Below are 16,861 nucleotides of genomic sequence, written 5' to 3'. Positions count from 1 at the left end.
AAAGTTTTTATTCTTCTAGGCATTTGAGAATGTAATCCCCATCCCATCAACCTTGCTGCTGTTTTATTATGGTTTGTTATGTCATTGCTGTATTTGGTATTGCTATAATTATGTCTCTGATAGCTGCCCTTGGCTCCCTTTGGAAGGAAGGTTCAGATATACATCTCTTGAAATAGGAAATAACAATTAAGCCCTATTACTAGACTGCTGCTTTGGTGACAACATCTCCATGTCTCTCTTGGCTCCTCTCCATCCTAACTTTCTGTGACTGCTGTGGCAGCAGAGCTGGAGAAAGGGGCCTATCCCTTCCTTGCTGGCACCAGCATATATGAGACCAGAAGGGAAGGAGAGACTCTCTCACTGCCTCCCCCACCTGCAGCAAGGTATGGGGTAGAGGGAAGCGGAGGCCTCTGTTGCCAAAGCATGACTCAAACACCTTGGTACCTGGAATTTCCTTGTTTCAGCATTTCAGGTATCTGGGAAAGGAAGACCTTCAGTCTCTGCCACTGCAGCCAGGGAGCCCAGAGTTCTTCTCTGGCTCAGGTAACAATCCAAGCCAGAAAGGAACTATGAGGTCATAATGCTCATCTCAGAATGGAGGTGAGCAGTGCAAGTTGCTGAGATTCACATTCTGAACCATGAAATTACAGGCATTGGTCCCACTTCACTGTTAATGGGGTCTTTTATTACATTCCATATTTTGATTCGTATTCTGGCATTTGAGTATTGCAGGAGCCTTTCAGGTAACAGTTGCATATCAAGGTGAGTGCATGTTATTTATTGTATTTATTTGCAGCAAATCTCTTGCCTTTAACCATGAAACTTGATAAACAGAATTCCATATTCTTCTGACCGAAGCGAAACCAATTCCCACCAGAAAGTTATCTTTCGACAGTGAAGCGTATTTCCCTTCTATTCAAGCATTACAATAGGGAGATTCTCCTCCACCCTACACACACACACACACACACACACACACACACACACTGCACAATTTGATCATGGAAACCGATCTCCCAAACATCACTAAAAACCTAATTTGTTTGAATAGGAGCATCAGGGGAGCCTTTTTATTATCAAAAAGCATTTGCTCATTCAGACATTTGGGTAAATAGGAGTGATATTTGCACAGGATTATGCCAACTTGCATATATATACTTTGTGTATATTGTGAATCTGGATAACTAGGACATTTAGATAAGAGAGGTATGGATAATTGATCTTCTGCTCTAATTGCCCATCAGTTTAGCTTAGCATCAGGGCACCATGTAGTGCACAAGCTGCCGTGGGCATTATCATGGAGACAGGCACCACAGACAATGGATGGTCAGCCATTATAAAAATTGTGTCTTCAAACAAGCCAACATCAGAATAGTAAAATCCAGGTTTAGACAGCTTGTTTTTAAATGGACATGAAGCTCAAGGGATTTACTCAGGAAAACTTGGGTGTCTTTAAAAGAGGATGGAGAATGAAGCTTTGTTGTTTAAAGCCATAGGATCCCACACTATAGATACAACACACGAACAATCATTTTGACATAGTTATCACAAGAAAACAGAAAAATAAGACTCCCCCTGATACATACAATGTAAATCACACATTGCTCCTCCACAATAAGTTAAAAAGGCATTAAAACAAAACAGAAGTGCATCCTGCCCACTCAGCTTTTTGGGGGGAATCTAGTTCTTAGCTCCAAAACCAATTAATAATAACAACAGCAATAATAATTTATTATTTCTACCCCACCCATCTGGCTGGGTTTCCCCAGCCACTCTGGGCGGCTTCCAACAGAAGCTTGAAAATACATTAAAACATCAGTTTATTTATGCTACTTTGATGGCAGTGGTCCAGGGTGAATCTGTTTGACAGGGACTGGAAGACTCATGTAAGAAGCTTGTGCCTAGGGTGCTCATATAAGGGGCAACTTCACAGGTTCGTCAGCTTTTCCTGACTCACAGAGGATTCGATAAATTCATGGAGGATCAAACTGTTAGTTGCTACTAGCCATGATGAGTATGTTCTACCTCCACTGTCTCTAAATGTCAGTTGTTGGAAACTACATGGGGTGTGTTTGTGGCTGTTGTGTTCAGGACCTGCTTTTGGGCTTCCTGGAAGCATCTAATTGGCCACTGTGAGAATAGGATGCTGGATTAGATGGGCCATTAGCATGATGCAGCAGGGCGCTGTGTATATTCCTTAAAAGTTTATGCATTCCCCCAAATTAAACAGGCTCCCCATGCAGGCTGGGGGGAGTGATGCAATTGTAGCCAATGGAAGACTGCAAATGAATGAGTAGCAGAGACAGTGGCAAAGAGATGGGCCCATTTTGGGGGGGGCACACTGAGGGGGTTGAAAGCTTCCTGCCCCTGGAATGAGAGCAGCAAGTGGAAAGCAGCTACATTTTTAAAACCTCTTTTTGACTCAGTCCCTCTCTAGAAGGCATTTCTACAACTGACAGGGAACGTTGCTGTGCAGTGCAAGGCAATGGGGACATCTAGTGGCCAACTACACATGGGCGTTGCCCAAGGGAGCGTGCCAACCAGTGTGCCCAAGGCAATATTTCCTTCTTAATTCTACCAGACTTGAAATAAAATGCACATTGGCTTCTTGCCAAGTGTGGCACACTCTCACTTTCTCCCTCTCTGCATCTTTAGTTGATTGCAGAGAGGCTCTTTTGATGGATGGAGAAAAGCCATCTGATTAGAAAGGAATTTTTTTTATTGAGTCAAGATCAAAACTGTATAACACAGATGAGATTCTTTATGTGCTGCAGACTAGCAAAGCCTTTGTAAGGGTGCTTGATAATATATTGTCCTCTTGTCAGTATTGCTTAGCAGATGCCAGTACCCTTGACGTAAGAAGTGGAGGAAAGCATTGTGGTGCTGCTTTGGGGCTTGATGGCACAGGAGTGGGGGTTTGTTTGTTTTTTTGAGGGGGTGGACTTTTTGTTCATCAGTTTCTATTTGGTCTTTAGTGTATGAAGATGGCACAATCTAGTGTCCTCCTCCTATCGGCTGGTCCTATCCATCCTTGCTTGCAAGTAATTGCATGATTTACACCCAAGTAAATGTTCATAGAGTTATAGCCCTGTTGCAAGAGGCTAATAGCCCAGATCTCATTAGTGTTCAAGAGAGTTTATTCCTATGTGCGCAGGATTGCAAATCAATGAAGTTGCAATCCTATCCACTCATACTAAGGAGTCACTCCTATTGAACTAAGTAGAACAAGGCACACATTGGAACAGGCTGTCATCCTGTCCCGTCTTACTTGAAAGACAGTCTCACAGAGACTCATTTCCATGTAAAGATGAGCTGCACAGCTGCTGTGCTCTGTATAAGTCTCTGGGAGTCCCGTTAAATTCAGTGGGACTTCCTGTGTGCCTTACACAGATATTTCTATCTTATTCAGAAGAATTGGGTTTCTCAAGTTTGCCTACAAATGAGCAACAATGTGCTGCACGGTGGAGCGCTCCTGTTCTAGCCTGCCAGCCCTGTCCTTTTCTAGGCAGGGATGCTGCAGAATTCTGATGGAATTTGGAGCAGAAATCACCACAATTTGCTATCATTGGCCATCTTAGCCTGCAAAATTGCATAATCACACTATTTTATCACTTTCTTGCGCAGGGGCGGGGGAAAATGTTTTCCTTCTATTAAAATGGACTGAATTTAATTATGTAACCAATTACATAATTAATTGTGTTCGTTTCGGCCATAGCAGATAACGAGATGAAAACTGTAGAAGCCAAAATGTAGCAGAACAGAAACAGCACCAGTTGTGGTGGAAACAGGAAATTGCTGCCTCCTTACATCCCTGCTTCTAGGACATTCAGTTCATTCCCCTGCTACCCCCATTTTTTTGCTTTCCCCCCTCACAGACATGCAACACGGCCACTGAACATTATCTGTCTTCACTCAGGGCCCACCTAAGAGACAAGGTGAGGCAACCCCTCAGGTGGCAGAATCCACAGGGGCAGCAGATCCTGCTCTCAATCTTGTTCCTGGTGTAGATCTTTCCTCACCCTTTCTTCCCTGGTGGGAAAGGGGGCACTATTTTGGGGTCTGCCTCAGGTGCCAAAATGTCTTGGAACGGCCCTGTCCTCACTGGCCTGTTTTTTAAGTGTGTTCCCCACCCCACCCCGGTGGCCATTTTTGCCCTGAAATACTCATTGTACTTCTGCAAACCTTGGGGTTTCTCTGAGCCTGCTGATATTTATTGATTACTTTATCATATTCACAAGCCCACCCTTCACTGTATTGATCCCAGAGTGGATTACAACACACTGGACCAGAAGCAAACAGGCCAACATCACATTGAAAAGTACTTCAAAACATAGGTGGCAATTCTAAAAGTGTAGGCACTGACAATAAGTGGTGGACCAAACCAGTGGTGTATTCAGGATACCCTGTTAAAGGGGTCTGGGTGGAAGACTCTGTCCAGAAGCTGAGTATGGGGCAGGCCAGCCACAGAGCTTCCAGTGGCAGTCTTAGGCTGACCACCTCAGTAGATCGGCATCTTGGGGATGCCTTAATCTTTGGTACAACACTGAAAACATTTCAGCCCTCTTCCGGGGGCTCAAGTTGGATATATTCCCAGTGCAAAATCCACCTGGATCGTGGCCATTTTTGACCCAAATTGTTGTCTACTTGAGTTTATTCATTGCACATTAGCTGGAGACCCTGCACAGGTGTGGGGATGCTGTGACTGGGACTGCAATAACTACCATTTCTTTCTGACATATTGTTTCTCAGTGAGCCTGTTCTGGCTAGCATCCCATCAGCATTCACCAAGTGACTTTGCTATCAGAGAGAGTGATTGAACTGAGACCGCCAGTACAGATGAAAGGGTCAGTTTGCACATAGGGTTAAAGCTTCAGTTATAATTTTTAAAAGGGATGTAAAGCTCTGAGATGGACATCTTCAAGGAAAACCAAGAAGCTGGAGCACCACTGAGCGCTTGAACTTCTCTGAATTTTGCCTCTTGTTCTTGCGTCATCTCTGGATGCTACACAACGCCAATGAGTGTTATTCCTAAACATAGTCCTAACCTAGAATCCCATGCAGGCTCACCCCAATCCTGAGAGCTTCTTTGGGTGTGTATTTCCAAAGTGTAGGTTATCTCCTGGGTTGATGTATGGTGTTTTCCCTTGTCCCTGACAGGTTGTTTATAAGAATAACGACATCCGTCTGGAGCTGTCTCGCTTGGCGAGGATTGGTGACACAAAAATGAAAATCTATGGGGAGGTGAAGTTCATGTGTGAGAACGTGGCCACACTGGACCCCATCAATTTTGAGACACCCGAGGCCTACATTAGCCTGCCTAAGTGGAACACCAAGCGCATGGGGTCCATCTCCTTTGACTTCCGCACCACAGAGCCAAATGGTCTTATACTCTTCACCCACGGCAAGCCCCAGGAGAGGAAGGATTCCAGGAGCCAGAAGAACACCAAAGTGGACTTCTTTGCAGTGGAACTCTTGGATGGGAACCTCTACCTACTTCTCGACATGGGCTCTGGAACAGTCAAAGTGAAGGCCACTCAGAGGAAAGCTAATGATGGAGAATGGTATCACGTTGATATTCAGAGAGATGGCAGATCAGGTACGTAGAAAAAAATTCCTGGGAATAGTCCACCCCCAACTATAGAAACACAGACCCTTCACGATGGTTGAAGAACAGGATCAAAGACCACTGGTCTTTTACCTTTGAGAATTCTTGGAGACCAGAGACTGAAAAATATTGTCTCTGCCTTCAGGAAAGGATGAAAGGCAAGTCTGGGGAACTGCTGGCTGGTCAGCCTGATAACAATACATAGCCATTCCTCTTCTAGGGCAGGAACCCTGGACATGACAATTCCTTTGATTCCTGGCACCTGGGATGCTTCTATGACTTCATCACTAGAGCCTCTTCCGATTCTCATTGCTGTTGCCCTATGAATTTGTGTGCAAAAGTGAAGGGTGTGTGGCAGGGAGACCAGAGATGGTCAAACCTAATTGTGCTGAACTTTAGAGGAGTTTGAGTCCAGTTTGGAAGGGGCGCCAGGATATTCAGCATTGGGGGTGCTAATTTCTGAACCGTGAAATTCTGAACCTAGCCATCATCGCTACTATGCCAGGCAAGAGTTGCCACCGAAGTTCCTCCTAATGTGAAATTCAAATCAAACACGTGTTTCCCCCAGCATGGAGCATCTGGGGAATCTCAAGGGAAGCAGGAATAAATAAATCTAGTATAATTTCACACGAGAGTTTTGGAAATCCTTATACTGCCATCAGATTTAATTTGCAACAAAATCCAGGTAGAATGTCAAGCTTCCTTCTAAGATGAAATCCACCCCTGGGATTTTGAGAAAAGCAATAACAAAGGTTATTGTTGAAAAGCTGGGAGTGGGAGGGATGTTACAAATTCCTAGGGCAGGCATTCAATTCCTTTGGTACTACGAGACATTTAAATATTTGCTGTTAAATTCATTGTGGAGATTCTATTTTTTGTACTCCCTTATGCCATTCCAGCTTCCAAGTTTTTGTTTTTTAAATCCACACTGCAGTTGGGTATCATATATAGAGGGAGACTGGATGTGGGATGAATGGTGCTGGAATTTGATGTTTCTGCTTTTTCAAAACAACGTATCTTCAGTAGATAGTACAGAATTCTCTAGTTTACTTAGGTATTAATTTTTTAGCCAGAAAAATATTCTCAGGGGTCTAGGAGAAATTTGTATTTTTTTTTCTTCAACCCGACTATAGTTTAATGTTAGCAGGTTTGCAACAGCTGTGCTTGTTGTTGAGAAATTCCAGCATTTTATGGGGATGTAAATAAGTAATCAAATAATTGATTTTTGTGTGGGGCAGGTTGGTTTGCATTTAATTAACTTGCGAGGATAAATTCAATCAGCAGCATTCATTGCTTCTTAGTCTTGCTTACATATATGGCAGATATCTGGCCTCTGGGTAGCAACATTTAGCATTAGAAATATAAAAGGAAGAAGGCAGAATCCAAGCCAAGCTGAACATTTTGTAGTGCAATTCTATACATGTCTACTCAGATGTAAGCCACATGGGGTTCAGTTAGTGATTATATGATTGTATTCATTAAGCCCCATTTATGTGAAGCATGTGTGCTCACAAGCTTTGCTATTTTCTATGGAAATCAACGGGACAATAATGCTGTATTGTGGGTGGATTAGAAAGTGCAGAATCCAACCATAGTTCAGCACTTCAAAGTACAGGTGATTTTAGTGGGACAGAGCTACTTTTGTGCTGAATTTTCCTGCTTCAAGTAGATGGGATTTTAAACAGTATTACTCTGTTTTTAATAGAAGGAGATCCTGTAGCTTTATGGTCTCTTTAGAGGAAGAAGCTTGTCCCATCTATTTCAATGGGGCAATCTCCAAATGTTAATGCCCATGAAAAAAGGTCAGCAGGTGGGTGGCAGCTAAGGTGGGACGACCCCAATGCACTGCTGCTCCTGGTCTGTAGACCAGGAATTCAGTTCCCCTATCCCTAGAGTTTCCAGAAACTGCAATCTGGACCTTCAGCATGCAGATCAATATGGTCTCTAACCAAGCTATGGATCCCTCTTCCTTAGTATTCTTTCTGTCCTCACTGTAATTTGAAAAACTACAGGATGCATTATTTTCGTATACATGAGTGGGCTTAAATTTGTGGGCCAGGTGTGCACCAGGGCTTTGTGATGCAGTTATTTCACATTAATCCTTGAGATCTGCACTGTGCACTGTATCGAGGTGTGTACTGTCTTGAGTTCCAGCATGAGCCTAAGAGAGAACACTTGCTCTTCCTCCCAAATCTTCCTGCACCAGACTGCCAGATTGTTGATGTAGGACTTTCAAGGCTATGTGCAAAAATAGCCATTTGAGGTTCCTGCATCACTGCAGAGGATTGGGTTGGACGTCCTTCGTTTGTCTTCCAACCTATCAGTTTTATTATTCTGTGCCTCTGTTTTTTGACAGGCTTAGCAGAGGGCAGCAAAGCATTTCAGGACAAGTTTTCTGTGTCAGCTGTGTTTTGTCTCAGCTGACATCTTCACTCTCCTGTGCCCAAACCCCATCCTTTCACCAGGATTCAAACTGCCACGGGAACTTGACTTGTGCCACAACTGTGGCTGCTGGCTGATGTGATCTCTTTCTTTCAGGCACCATATCGGTGAACAGCAGACGGACACCCTTCACTGCTAGTGGGGAGAGTGAGATCTTGGATCTGGAAGGGGACATGTATCTGGGCGGACTGCCTGAAAACCGGGCAGGCCTCGTCCTCCCTACTGAGCTCTGGACAGCCATGTTGAACTATGGCTATGTGGGCTGCATCCGAGATCTCTTCATCGATGGGCGGAGCAAGAACATCCGGCAGCTGGCGGAACAGCAGAACGCTGCCGGGGTCAAATCATCCTGCAGTCGGCACAACACCAAGCAGTGCGACAGCTATCCCTGTAAGAACAATGCTGTTTGCAAAGATGGCTGGAACCGCTTCATCTGCGACTGCACTGGTACTGGCTACTGGGGAAGAACGTGTGAGCGGGGTAAGTCCAGCAACCAGAGAGGGGAACTTCTGTCCTGAGCTATACTGAGCCACGCTATGTGGCACACTAACTTAGCCCAAATGCACTTTCCCCTACAGTCCTGCCACATATGAAATCAGGGGTTCAGACTAACCCTTATAGCCTCCAATGCGTAGCCATTCTTTTAAAGATCCTTTCTAGTGCACTGCATGTGTAGTGGGACATTCAGGGTGTGCATAAAATCCACCACCTATTGTATGTATGACCTCTAGTTCTCATGATCCTTCTGAAGGAAAAGGATTGTGGGAATTTCACGACTCCGGTCCATCCCAGCCAACACAGGAAATGGTCTGGGATGATGGGAATTGGGGTTCTGCAATATCTGGAGGGTACCATGCTATTGACAGTGATAAACAGTTCCACGGTGGTGTTTGCAGGATCACGCTAAACTTGGTTTGCTACATGCACATGAAAGAAAAAGAGATAGAGAGAGCATATTTTGTCGCCTTCTGTGTATTGTTCCGGTGCTAACATTTGACTGTCAGATCCAAATCAATAATCAATGAGGACTGACATTCACCTGTACCACAAGGGAATCAGTTAAGAGATGAGCAGAGTCTTCCTGGGTACAACAGGTGTCGCAGGGCCATTTCCCCATGGTCTTGCCTCACTGGTCACTTAAAGGCGTCTGACTGGGGATATATGAGACACAATTATTTCTGGTGCAGACAATCAAGAGACACATCCATTCTTGGCTAAATGAGAAGGAGCTGAGCAAATGTAAGGCATTTGATCTATACACTGTTCAAATTCCAGACGGTCCCATTTATTGTCATCCTTGTATTGTGCCTGATGCCGTGCACAGAATGAATTGAGTGAGAAGGAGTTATTTTTGAGGTTTTTAAAAAGCCAAACCAAAGTGGTAGCACAAATTCTCCCATTTCCTTTTTCTGAGGCAAATTTATTGGTAATATTATAGTAGAGATAAAGTGGAATCTTACCTAAAATGCTCTCACAAGGCCTTGGCTACGAACCATTGGGAGGATCTCCTAGGTATGTCTTTCCTTCTCCAAGCAAGGAATAGGAACACCTGAGTCATTAGCTCAGGAGGCTGTTGTGTGATTCTGGGAGCCAAGGAAATTCCTAGTCCTTCTGATCCAAGTTATTGCAAGGATGCTTCTGAAGCCACGTGAAAGAAAGAAGGAACACTTTTGACAAGTGGTGGATTGCCTCAGTTCACCTTTCGATAGGCTACTGCCACAGCTGTTTCTTTAAAAAAAAAAAGATTAGCAGATGTATGCAGAAACAAGATAGAATATATTTATGAGCGGACACATGTGAAAGCACCACTGGCTGGACATACAGATGGATTCACCCGTCTCTACTTGACGTCCTGCTATGCCTCATTTGTACATCACAGTAAGCCAAACTATGGCTTGCCAGAACCGTGTGGACATGCAGGCTCCTGTAGAGATACACGTTAAAGAACATTTACATTCATACAGGGTAGGCCTGCCAAAACAAAAAAGGGTTTTAAGCAGCATCTGCGAACAATACACTGAAGTTGCCTTCCTAATATGAGCAGGGTGTTCAGTGCTGCCACTTAGTAGGACTGATTAACATTAGGTAGAACTAACGTTAAGTTAGTTCCAGGAACCTATCAGCCTCCCTCACTTTCCAAGGATGGGCCACCTGAACAGGCCCACTACTCTTGCAGGAGGGAATTGACACCACCAGTCCAAGCTTCACCAAAATAATGGTCCAACCATGACAAGGGAGTGCTTTGAAGGCAGGCCAAAATGCTTATGGTGATGGACCATTTGTAACAGTGTGACATTAAATTGCTTCATATGCACCCAGCATGTACTGTATCTGTGTGTGAGATTCTATGCTGCAAGTGTGATATGAATCAACCTGGACCCTGACATGAGACGTCTGGAGGGTGGCAACATGAGAACAGGCCTTTTCTGTGGTGGCTCCTCATTTGTGGAATGCTCTCCCCAGGGAGGCTCGCCTGGCACCATCATATATAAACTTTCCCCTATAAGCAGGCCTTTGGTCTTTAACTATCTGTGGCCTTTTAGAAGAGGGTGGGATGTTTTTAATGTGTTTCTTTTTCTCTCTCTTTGTTTTAATGTATCTTTGTGGGGTTTTTGTGTCTGTCTGTTTGGTTGCAAGTTGCTTTGCGTTGCCCTGGGCAAGAGAAAGCAACTAACAAATTCAGTAAGTAATAATAATAAAATGAATAATGGGCAGCAAGATGTTGCAGGGTATCCTCCTCACAAGTGCTTCTGTTCAGGGTTCCATTTAAAAAGCATCCGTGTCCTTCATTAGGATATTATAAGCTGGAAGCAGCTCCCCTCCTTGGTTTTCTGTTTTTCGTTTCCAACTGAGCATGTTCAAACCCTTCTGGGCTGTTTTGGAGGACTTTTTGGCTCCCTTACATTTTTGAGATGTTTGTTTGGTACTTCTGCAAATTTCAGTGCCCTCCCCTCACAGAAAACCCCAAACACATGCCATTGCCTCCTCCTTATTTAACAGCAGCCCTGTTTGGGCTCCATTTCTGTTGGTGCTCCCCACTACCCAAGTTTGCTGTTACAGACTGTGGTGTTAGGTATGAACCTGCCCCTGAAATGAATTTGCCTAATTGTCCATGAGAACTAGACCTAAATTGAGTAATTAGTAAAAGAAACCCTGCCTTGTGAAACATCTGTCTTGCTTGATACACATATACCCCAAGGCCCCAGTGTGTCCCTAGCTTGGAACATGGCTCATTATTTCCCAAAAAAGACAAATGTACCATCAAAGACTGTTGGAGAATTCATGTTCTTGTAGAGACGGGGCTGGATGTTCGGAATTGTGTGTCAGAGAATGGATGCCTGTTTTGCTAACAGTTACACCACTCTCCTCCCCCTGCCCCAAGTGCTGGTTATGACATATAAAGCTCTATATGTCTTAGGTTCAAGCTATTTGAAAGACATGATGATGATGATGATGATTAGTAGTTCTAATATCTCAAAGTGGTTTCCAGCCTACATTATAACATCAAATAAAACAATCCAGAACAAAATATGAAGTGTACATTCAAAACAACATAATTAACAGGAAACAAAAATATTATTTTAAAGATTGAAAAATAAAGCATTACAGAGGAGGTCAGCTACAGAATGCACATCTAACACAGCAAAGGTAGCCCCCCCCCCCAAATCCTCTCATACGAACCTGCCTGGATTTTGACATCTTCAGAAGAGGCCCTTCTCTCGATCCCGCCACCCTCACAGGTATGCTTGGTGAGGATGCAGCAAAGGGTCTTCTTGATAGCTGCTCCCAGACTCTAAAACTCCCTCCCCAGAGAAGCAAGACTAGCTCTCTCCTTGTTGTCCTGCTGGCAAATGAAGACCTTCCTGTTCCAACAAGCTTTCGGGAGCTGACTGCTTTTAATGAAAGGGCTGGTGCTGTGTTGTTTTCATTGCCGTTATTGATATGGTTTTAATAGTCCAGAGAGAGAGAGAGAAGAGAGAGGGAGAGGGAGAGAGAGAGATTTAATCCTATCAATGTTTAATTTTTTTAATCCCCCCCCTATGTTGTTCTTACCTTAAGTCTCTGTCAGGGGAAAATGTGGGGTATAAATAAATACAATTACTAATAATAAAAATGATAATAATAGGTCCTAATGGACAAGCAATAAGGCTTTATTGGCATACAATGTTGCGTCAGTTTCATTAAGGCAAACAAGGGTGAGTGAGATGCTCCACAGATGACAGGGAGTGCAAAAAGAGGGCTGGTAGTGGAATAAGGACAGATGGAGTCACAGTGGCATTAAAAGTTCTGCTTAGTTTTAGGGAGCAATTAGCATTGTCTGTGTCTATCGGCTTCTCATTTGCTTGAGAGTCTGACAGCAGCTGCAGCGATAGGTGAGCGCAATAGCTGTGGCGGCTCAGCTAATGAAGGTGCTCTGCAGACGGAAAGATCTGGATTATGGAGATGATGTGTGTTTCTGCACGGGTGTGAAGCCACCTTCTCACAGTCTGCAGGCTTTTCCGGAAACAAGAACCAAGCATAGCCCTGACTAAAGCACAGAGCGTGCACCATATTCAAATCAGTTTCGTTATATTGGCGATGGATTTGTTGATGCCGGAAATGCCAATTTCTGAAGGAAATGCAACATATTGTTACACGCCCCCCAGTCTCCATGAGCGGTGTGAGATTCCAGGGGTTGCAGGCACACTTTAACCCGGGCTCTGTGTTTCCTCTTGGGGATGAGGTACAGAGGAGACTGTGGTGTCTTCATGATGGAAGGTTTATTTACACTTATATGCAACCTGATTTTAGTTGGAAGGGAATCCCAGCATTACACCCCAAGAGGGTATCATGCATCTCCCATAGGTGCAATCGTCTCAGATTTTAATGAGTCGTAAGCCATGCCTCTGCATCTCTGCCTCCTGCTTGCCGCTTCCAGACTGGAGAGGATTTTCCCTCCCTGCTCATATTGTGCTCTGACCACTTCCTCTCAGGCTTGCAAAACTGAGACACCCCCCCCACCCCAATTTGCTTACTTCAGGCCCACAGTGATTCTGAAACATTTCCCTCCCAGCTCTGGTATTGTCTTTGCTTACTATTCCCCATTTGTGGCTGGCACAGCCTCTGCTTTGCTAAGCTCCAGCCTTTGTTTCTTAATGGCTTATCTGCTGGATGATTCCTTGGTCAGGAAAAAACCACACCTAGTAAATTTAGGAGGGGGGATTTGGCACCCAAGGAATTTAGGGGCATCCATAACAATACCTTGGCTGGCATCCAGACCGTTTTGCATTCTTCTCCTTTATATCAATTGGGTTGAGCATGTTTTATTTCACCAAAGCCGGCTCCAGCTTCTTGCCCTGCAGATGTTTTGGGCTAGGATTCCCACCACCACTGACATATTGAGGACATTAGGTTAGGGAAGGATGACTTAAGACTTGTCGTTTCATAAAGATGCAGTGAAATGGTGAAATTTGACAGACTAATGGAAAGATCTTGGCAAATTCAGAGTTGAGTCAGTTCCTTATGTATTGGATATAGTGTCACTACATCTGCTGATAAGAATTTATATCATAGTTACAACTCATTCTGGGCTTTCACAAAAGTCCAGTTTGGCTGGGGCAGAGCTGGAACTGCTTGCATCATTTCATGTTCATTTTCCTGAGTGTCAAAAATAGCCTTCCATTTTAAGCACTTTTCAGTCCTTTTGGGTTGCATAAGTACAACTCAACCAGATAGGACAGAACTGTCTGATTCAGAAGCCCATTCCTGCCCTCAGAATTGCATATATTGTATAATACTCTGGGCCAAGAAATTTAAAGATCTGTGATCGGAAAACATCAAATTAAGTAAATTAGTTTGCTTCCATGACACACATTCTGAAAGAATTCAGAAATGTTTGAAAAGAAATAGAGTCAAAGAGGGCAGGGAAGAAGTGTAGATTCGTAGACAGGTTGGGAAAGAATTTTAATTATTATTAATAATAATAGTATTATTTAAACACCACCCATCTGACTGGGTTGCCTCAGCCACTCTGGGCAGCTTCCAACAAATTATAACACAGTAAGACATCAAATATTAAAAACTTCCCTATACAGGGCTGCCTTCAAGTGTCTTCTAAAAGTCAGATAGATGTTTATTTCCTTGACATCTGATGGGAGGGCACTCCACAGAGCGGGCACCACTACTAAAAAGGTCCTCTGCCTGGTTCCCTGTAACTTCTCACAGTGAGGGAACCACCAGAAGGCCCTCAGAGCTGGACCTCAGTGTCTGGGCTGGATGATGGGGGTGGAGACGCTCCTTCAGGTATATTCGGCCGAGGCCATTTAGGGCTTTAAAGGTCAGCACCAACACTTACAATTGTGCTTAGACACAGGGAGCCAATGTAGATCCTTTAGGATCGATGTTATATGGTGCTGGTGGCTACTCCCAGTCTCCAGTTTACCTGCCACATTCTGGATTAGAAGAGGCATAGCTACATCGGAACCTGTAGTACACTGAGTTAGGACGTTGGTCCATCTGGTTGTGCATTGTCTATACTGATGGGCAGTGGCTTTCCAGGATTTCATACAAAGGAGATTCGCAGTCCTACCTGGAGATGCTGGGGACTAAATGTAGGACTCTGTGCATGCATGTGCTATAGCCAAATGCTCTTCTTTGGGGCAAGTGGATGAGACATAATATTAATGAAAATCTAACAGATGGGGTACGGAAGCCTTGGAATGCTTGGAAGCAATCTCTGTCAGACACTTCACCTGAAATACATTTCCAGCAGCTAAGCCTGCAAGCAGCAATTGATTAATTAGAGTGGTAGAGGGAAGAAAGTTTTAATTATACATGTTATGTATGATGGAGAATTCACTGGCCTTGAACATAGATGTCTTTCACTGTCTTGGTGTACCATTGCTTGAACAAAGCAAATTGAATACTCTGTACATCCCAACCACAGCTCCCCTTTGTGAAGATATATTGATTCTATCAAATAAGCAAGGTGCAAGGATTAACTGGAGGCAGGGCACTGCCCCACAACCTGCTTTCAGTGTAGGGGTATAGCTGTGGCACACAGGATGTGGTAGTAAATATGAAAATGCCTCCAAGGCCCAGTCTACCTATGCAGCAGAATTGAGAGGAGGCAAATACATTGCATGAGGAAAAGCAACAATGTATTGCAAGTATTTCAAGGAGAAATGTCATAGCCTAGCTCATGCTTTGCTTCACTATTTTTCTACTCACAGGGAGTTGCTTTTCTAATTTAATGGAGCCTTAAAAAGTCATGGACTTGCATTGACCAGCATTGCATTGACAGTAAATTCTACCACTTCATTCAGACCCAGCCAGAGTATGTGCAAAGCTTCATTGCCACCTCACTGTGTTGGCACAGCCCTGCTTCCACACATCTGAGATCAGAGGGCAGACGTCCAGGTCAAATGATTTGGGTCCCAGTAAGCTTGACCCCACCTTTTCCCTCTTTGGAAACTAATCACTGACAAGTTGGGATTATTAAAACAATATCAGCAGAACCCTGGCAAATTGGGAGCACAGAGCCATCACTCTGTCAGTTCCAGTTGCCTCAGAACTTATTTGTAGCACCACCTTTTTTTTTTAGTCATTAAAATGTCATGGTTCTCTGGATAGAACATGCAAGCCAGACCATTAACACTTTCATGGTTCTTCAGCTTGCATTAACTTTGTCCTTGTCTCCTTTGCATGACTGCTTTTCACGGTTTTCCTCTACCCTCAGTTCTGAGTTACATATCTGCAAAGGGCACAGCTGTTGGATAGTGCCTAAGAGAAGAATAAGAAGCTCAAACATGCAGCATGCTTCTCAGTCCAGGACACCCCTGGCCTTTCCCATACAAGTGGTAGCTAAGGGTGGACTTGTGTTGTGTTGCATTCAGGCACAGAGAGTTATTGGTACACTGTCCTGGTAAGCACTGCCCAGCTTCCAGACTTTCCCTCCACTTCCTTTAGAACAGGACAGGTAGAAACCCTGCTGCAAGCCTGTGTAAAGAACTGACCCTGGGAGCTGTATATAATTCTCTGTAATCAAATCAGTAAATTGCCAATAATCCCTTGCTTGCAATGCTAAACCCTTTCCTAGGTGGCTGTGTATAGTTGACTTGCAACTTGTGCACATTTAACTTATGTGATCACAGCTCTATGCGCTTGGTAGCTGGTCAACTGAAATCACACAAATTAAATGTGCACATGGTGGAGAGCTTTAAAGCTCTCCGTCTTGCATTGGTGTGGGGGCAAAGCCTACTCTGTGTGCCAGCTTTAGAAATGTATGGATGGACGTGTGAGGGCAGTTCCAGGTTTGTTCTAACTATACAGGATTTCGGCTTTACGTACAATCCCCGGAATGTAATTCCCATGCAAGTTGCAAGCTGTAAAGTAGTAAAGTGTCTAAAATGGAAGCCCCCAGTTGCACTGATGACTTCCTCCTAGCGAGATTGGATGCATAGACCAGCAGCTGGCATAGGAACTTCTCCAGGGCCCCAAAGACCTTTTGAGCAGTAATGCTTCCTGCTTATGTCTTTGCCCAGTCCCAGCCCTGAGCCCATCCTCAAAGTTTGCCTACTTGACTCTTTTTAAGGCCACCTAACTAGACCATGTAAGGCTCTTGCAGGCTGCCTGATAACTCATTGCATATTATTCTTGTTCAAGTACACATGACATGTGACAATAAATATCATCAGCAGATTATTTGATATCCAGTTAAAAGTGAAACAAAATAAAAAAAAAATCCTTCCAGTAGCACCTTAAAGACCAACCAAGTTTGATATTGGTATGAGCTTTTGAGTGCATGCACACTTCTTCAGTAACAAACTTAGTTGG

At 44.0% G+C, this 16,861-nt stretch overlaps 1 protein-coding gene across 19 annotated transcripts in view; it reads left to right on the top strand.

The window, feature by feature from the left end:
• Positions 1-16,861, top strand: part of NRXN3 (neurexin 3) — a 1,192,693-nt gene that overhangs the window by 364,087 nt on the left and 811,745 nt on the right. For all 19 annotated transcript variants that reach the window (XM_077925136.1, XM_077925127.1, XM_077925120.1 and 16 more), the window contains 2 exons: positions 5,158-5,596; positions 8,144-8,527. In XM_077925136.1, the coding sequence (XP_077781262.1) occupies positions 5,158-5,596; positions 8,144-8,527 (823 nt within the window). The remainder of the gene's footprint in view (positions 1-5,157; positions 5,597-8,143; positions 8,528-16,861) is intronic.

The sequence above is a fragment of the Podarcis muralis genome, chromosome 1 (genome assembly GCF_964188315.1).
Source record: "Podarcis muralis chromosome 1, rPodMur119.hap1.1, whole genome shotgun sequence".
In the NCBI taxonomy this organism is placed as follows: Eukaryota; Metazoa; Chordata; class Lepidosauria; order Squamata; family Lacertidae; genus Podarcis; species Podarcis muralis.
The sequence above is the reverse complement of the archived record's forward strand: the minus strand, read 5'-3'. Positions and strand labels throughout refer to the sequence as shown.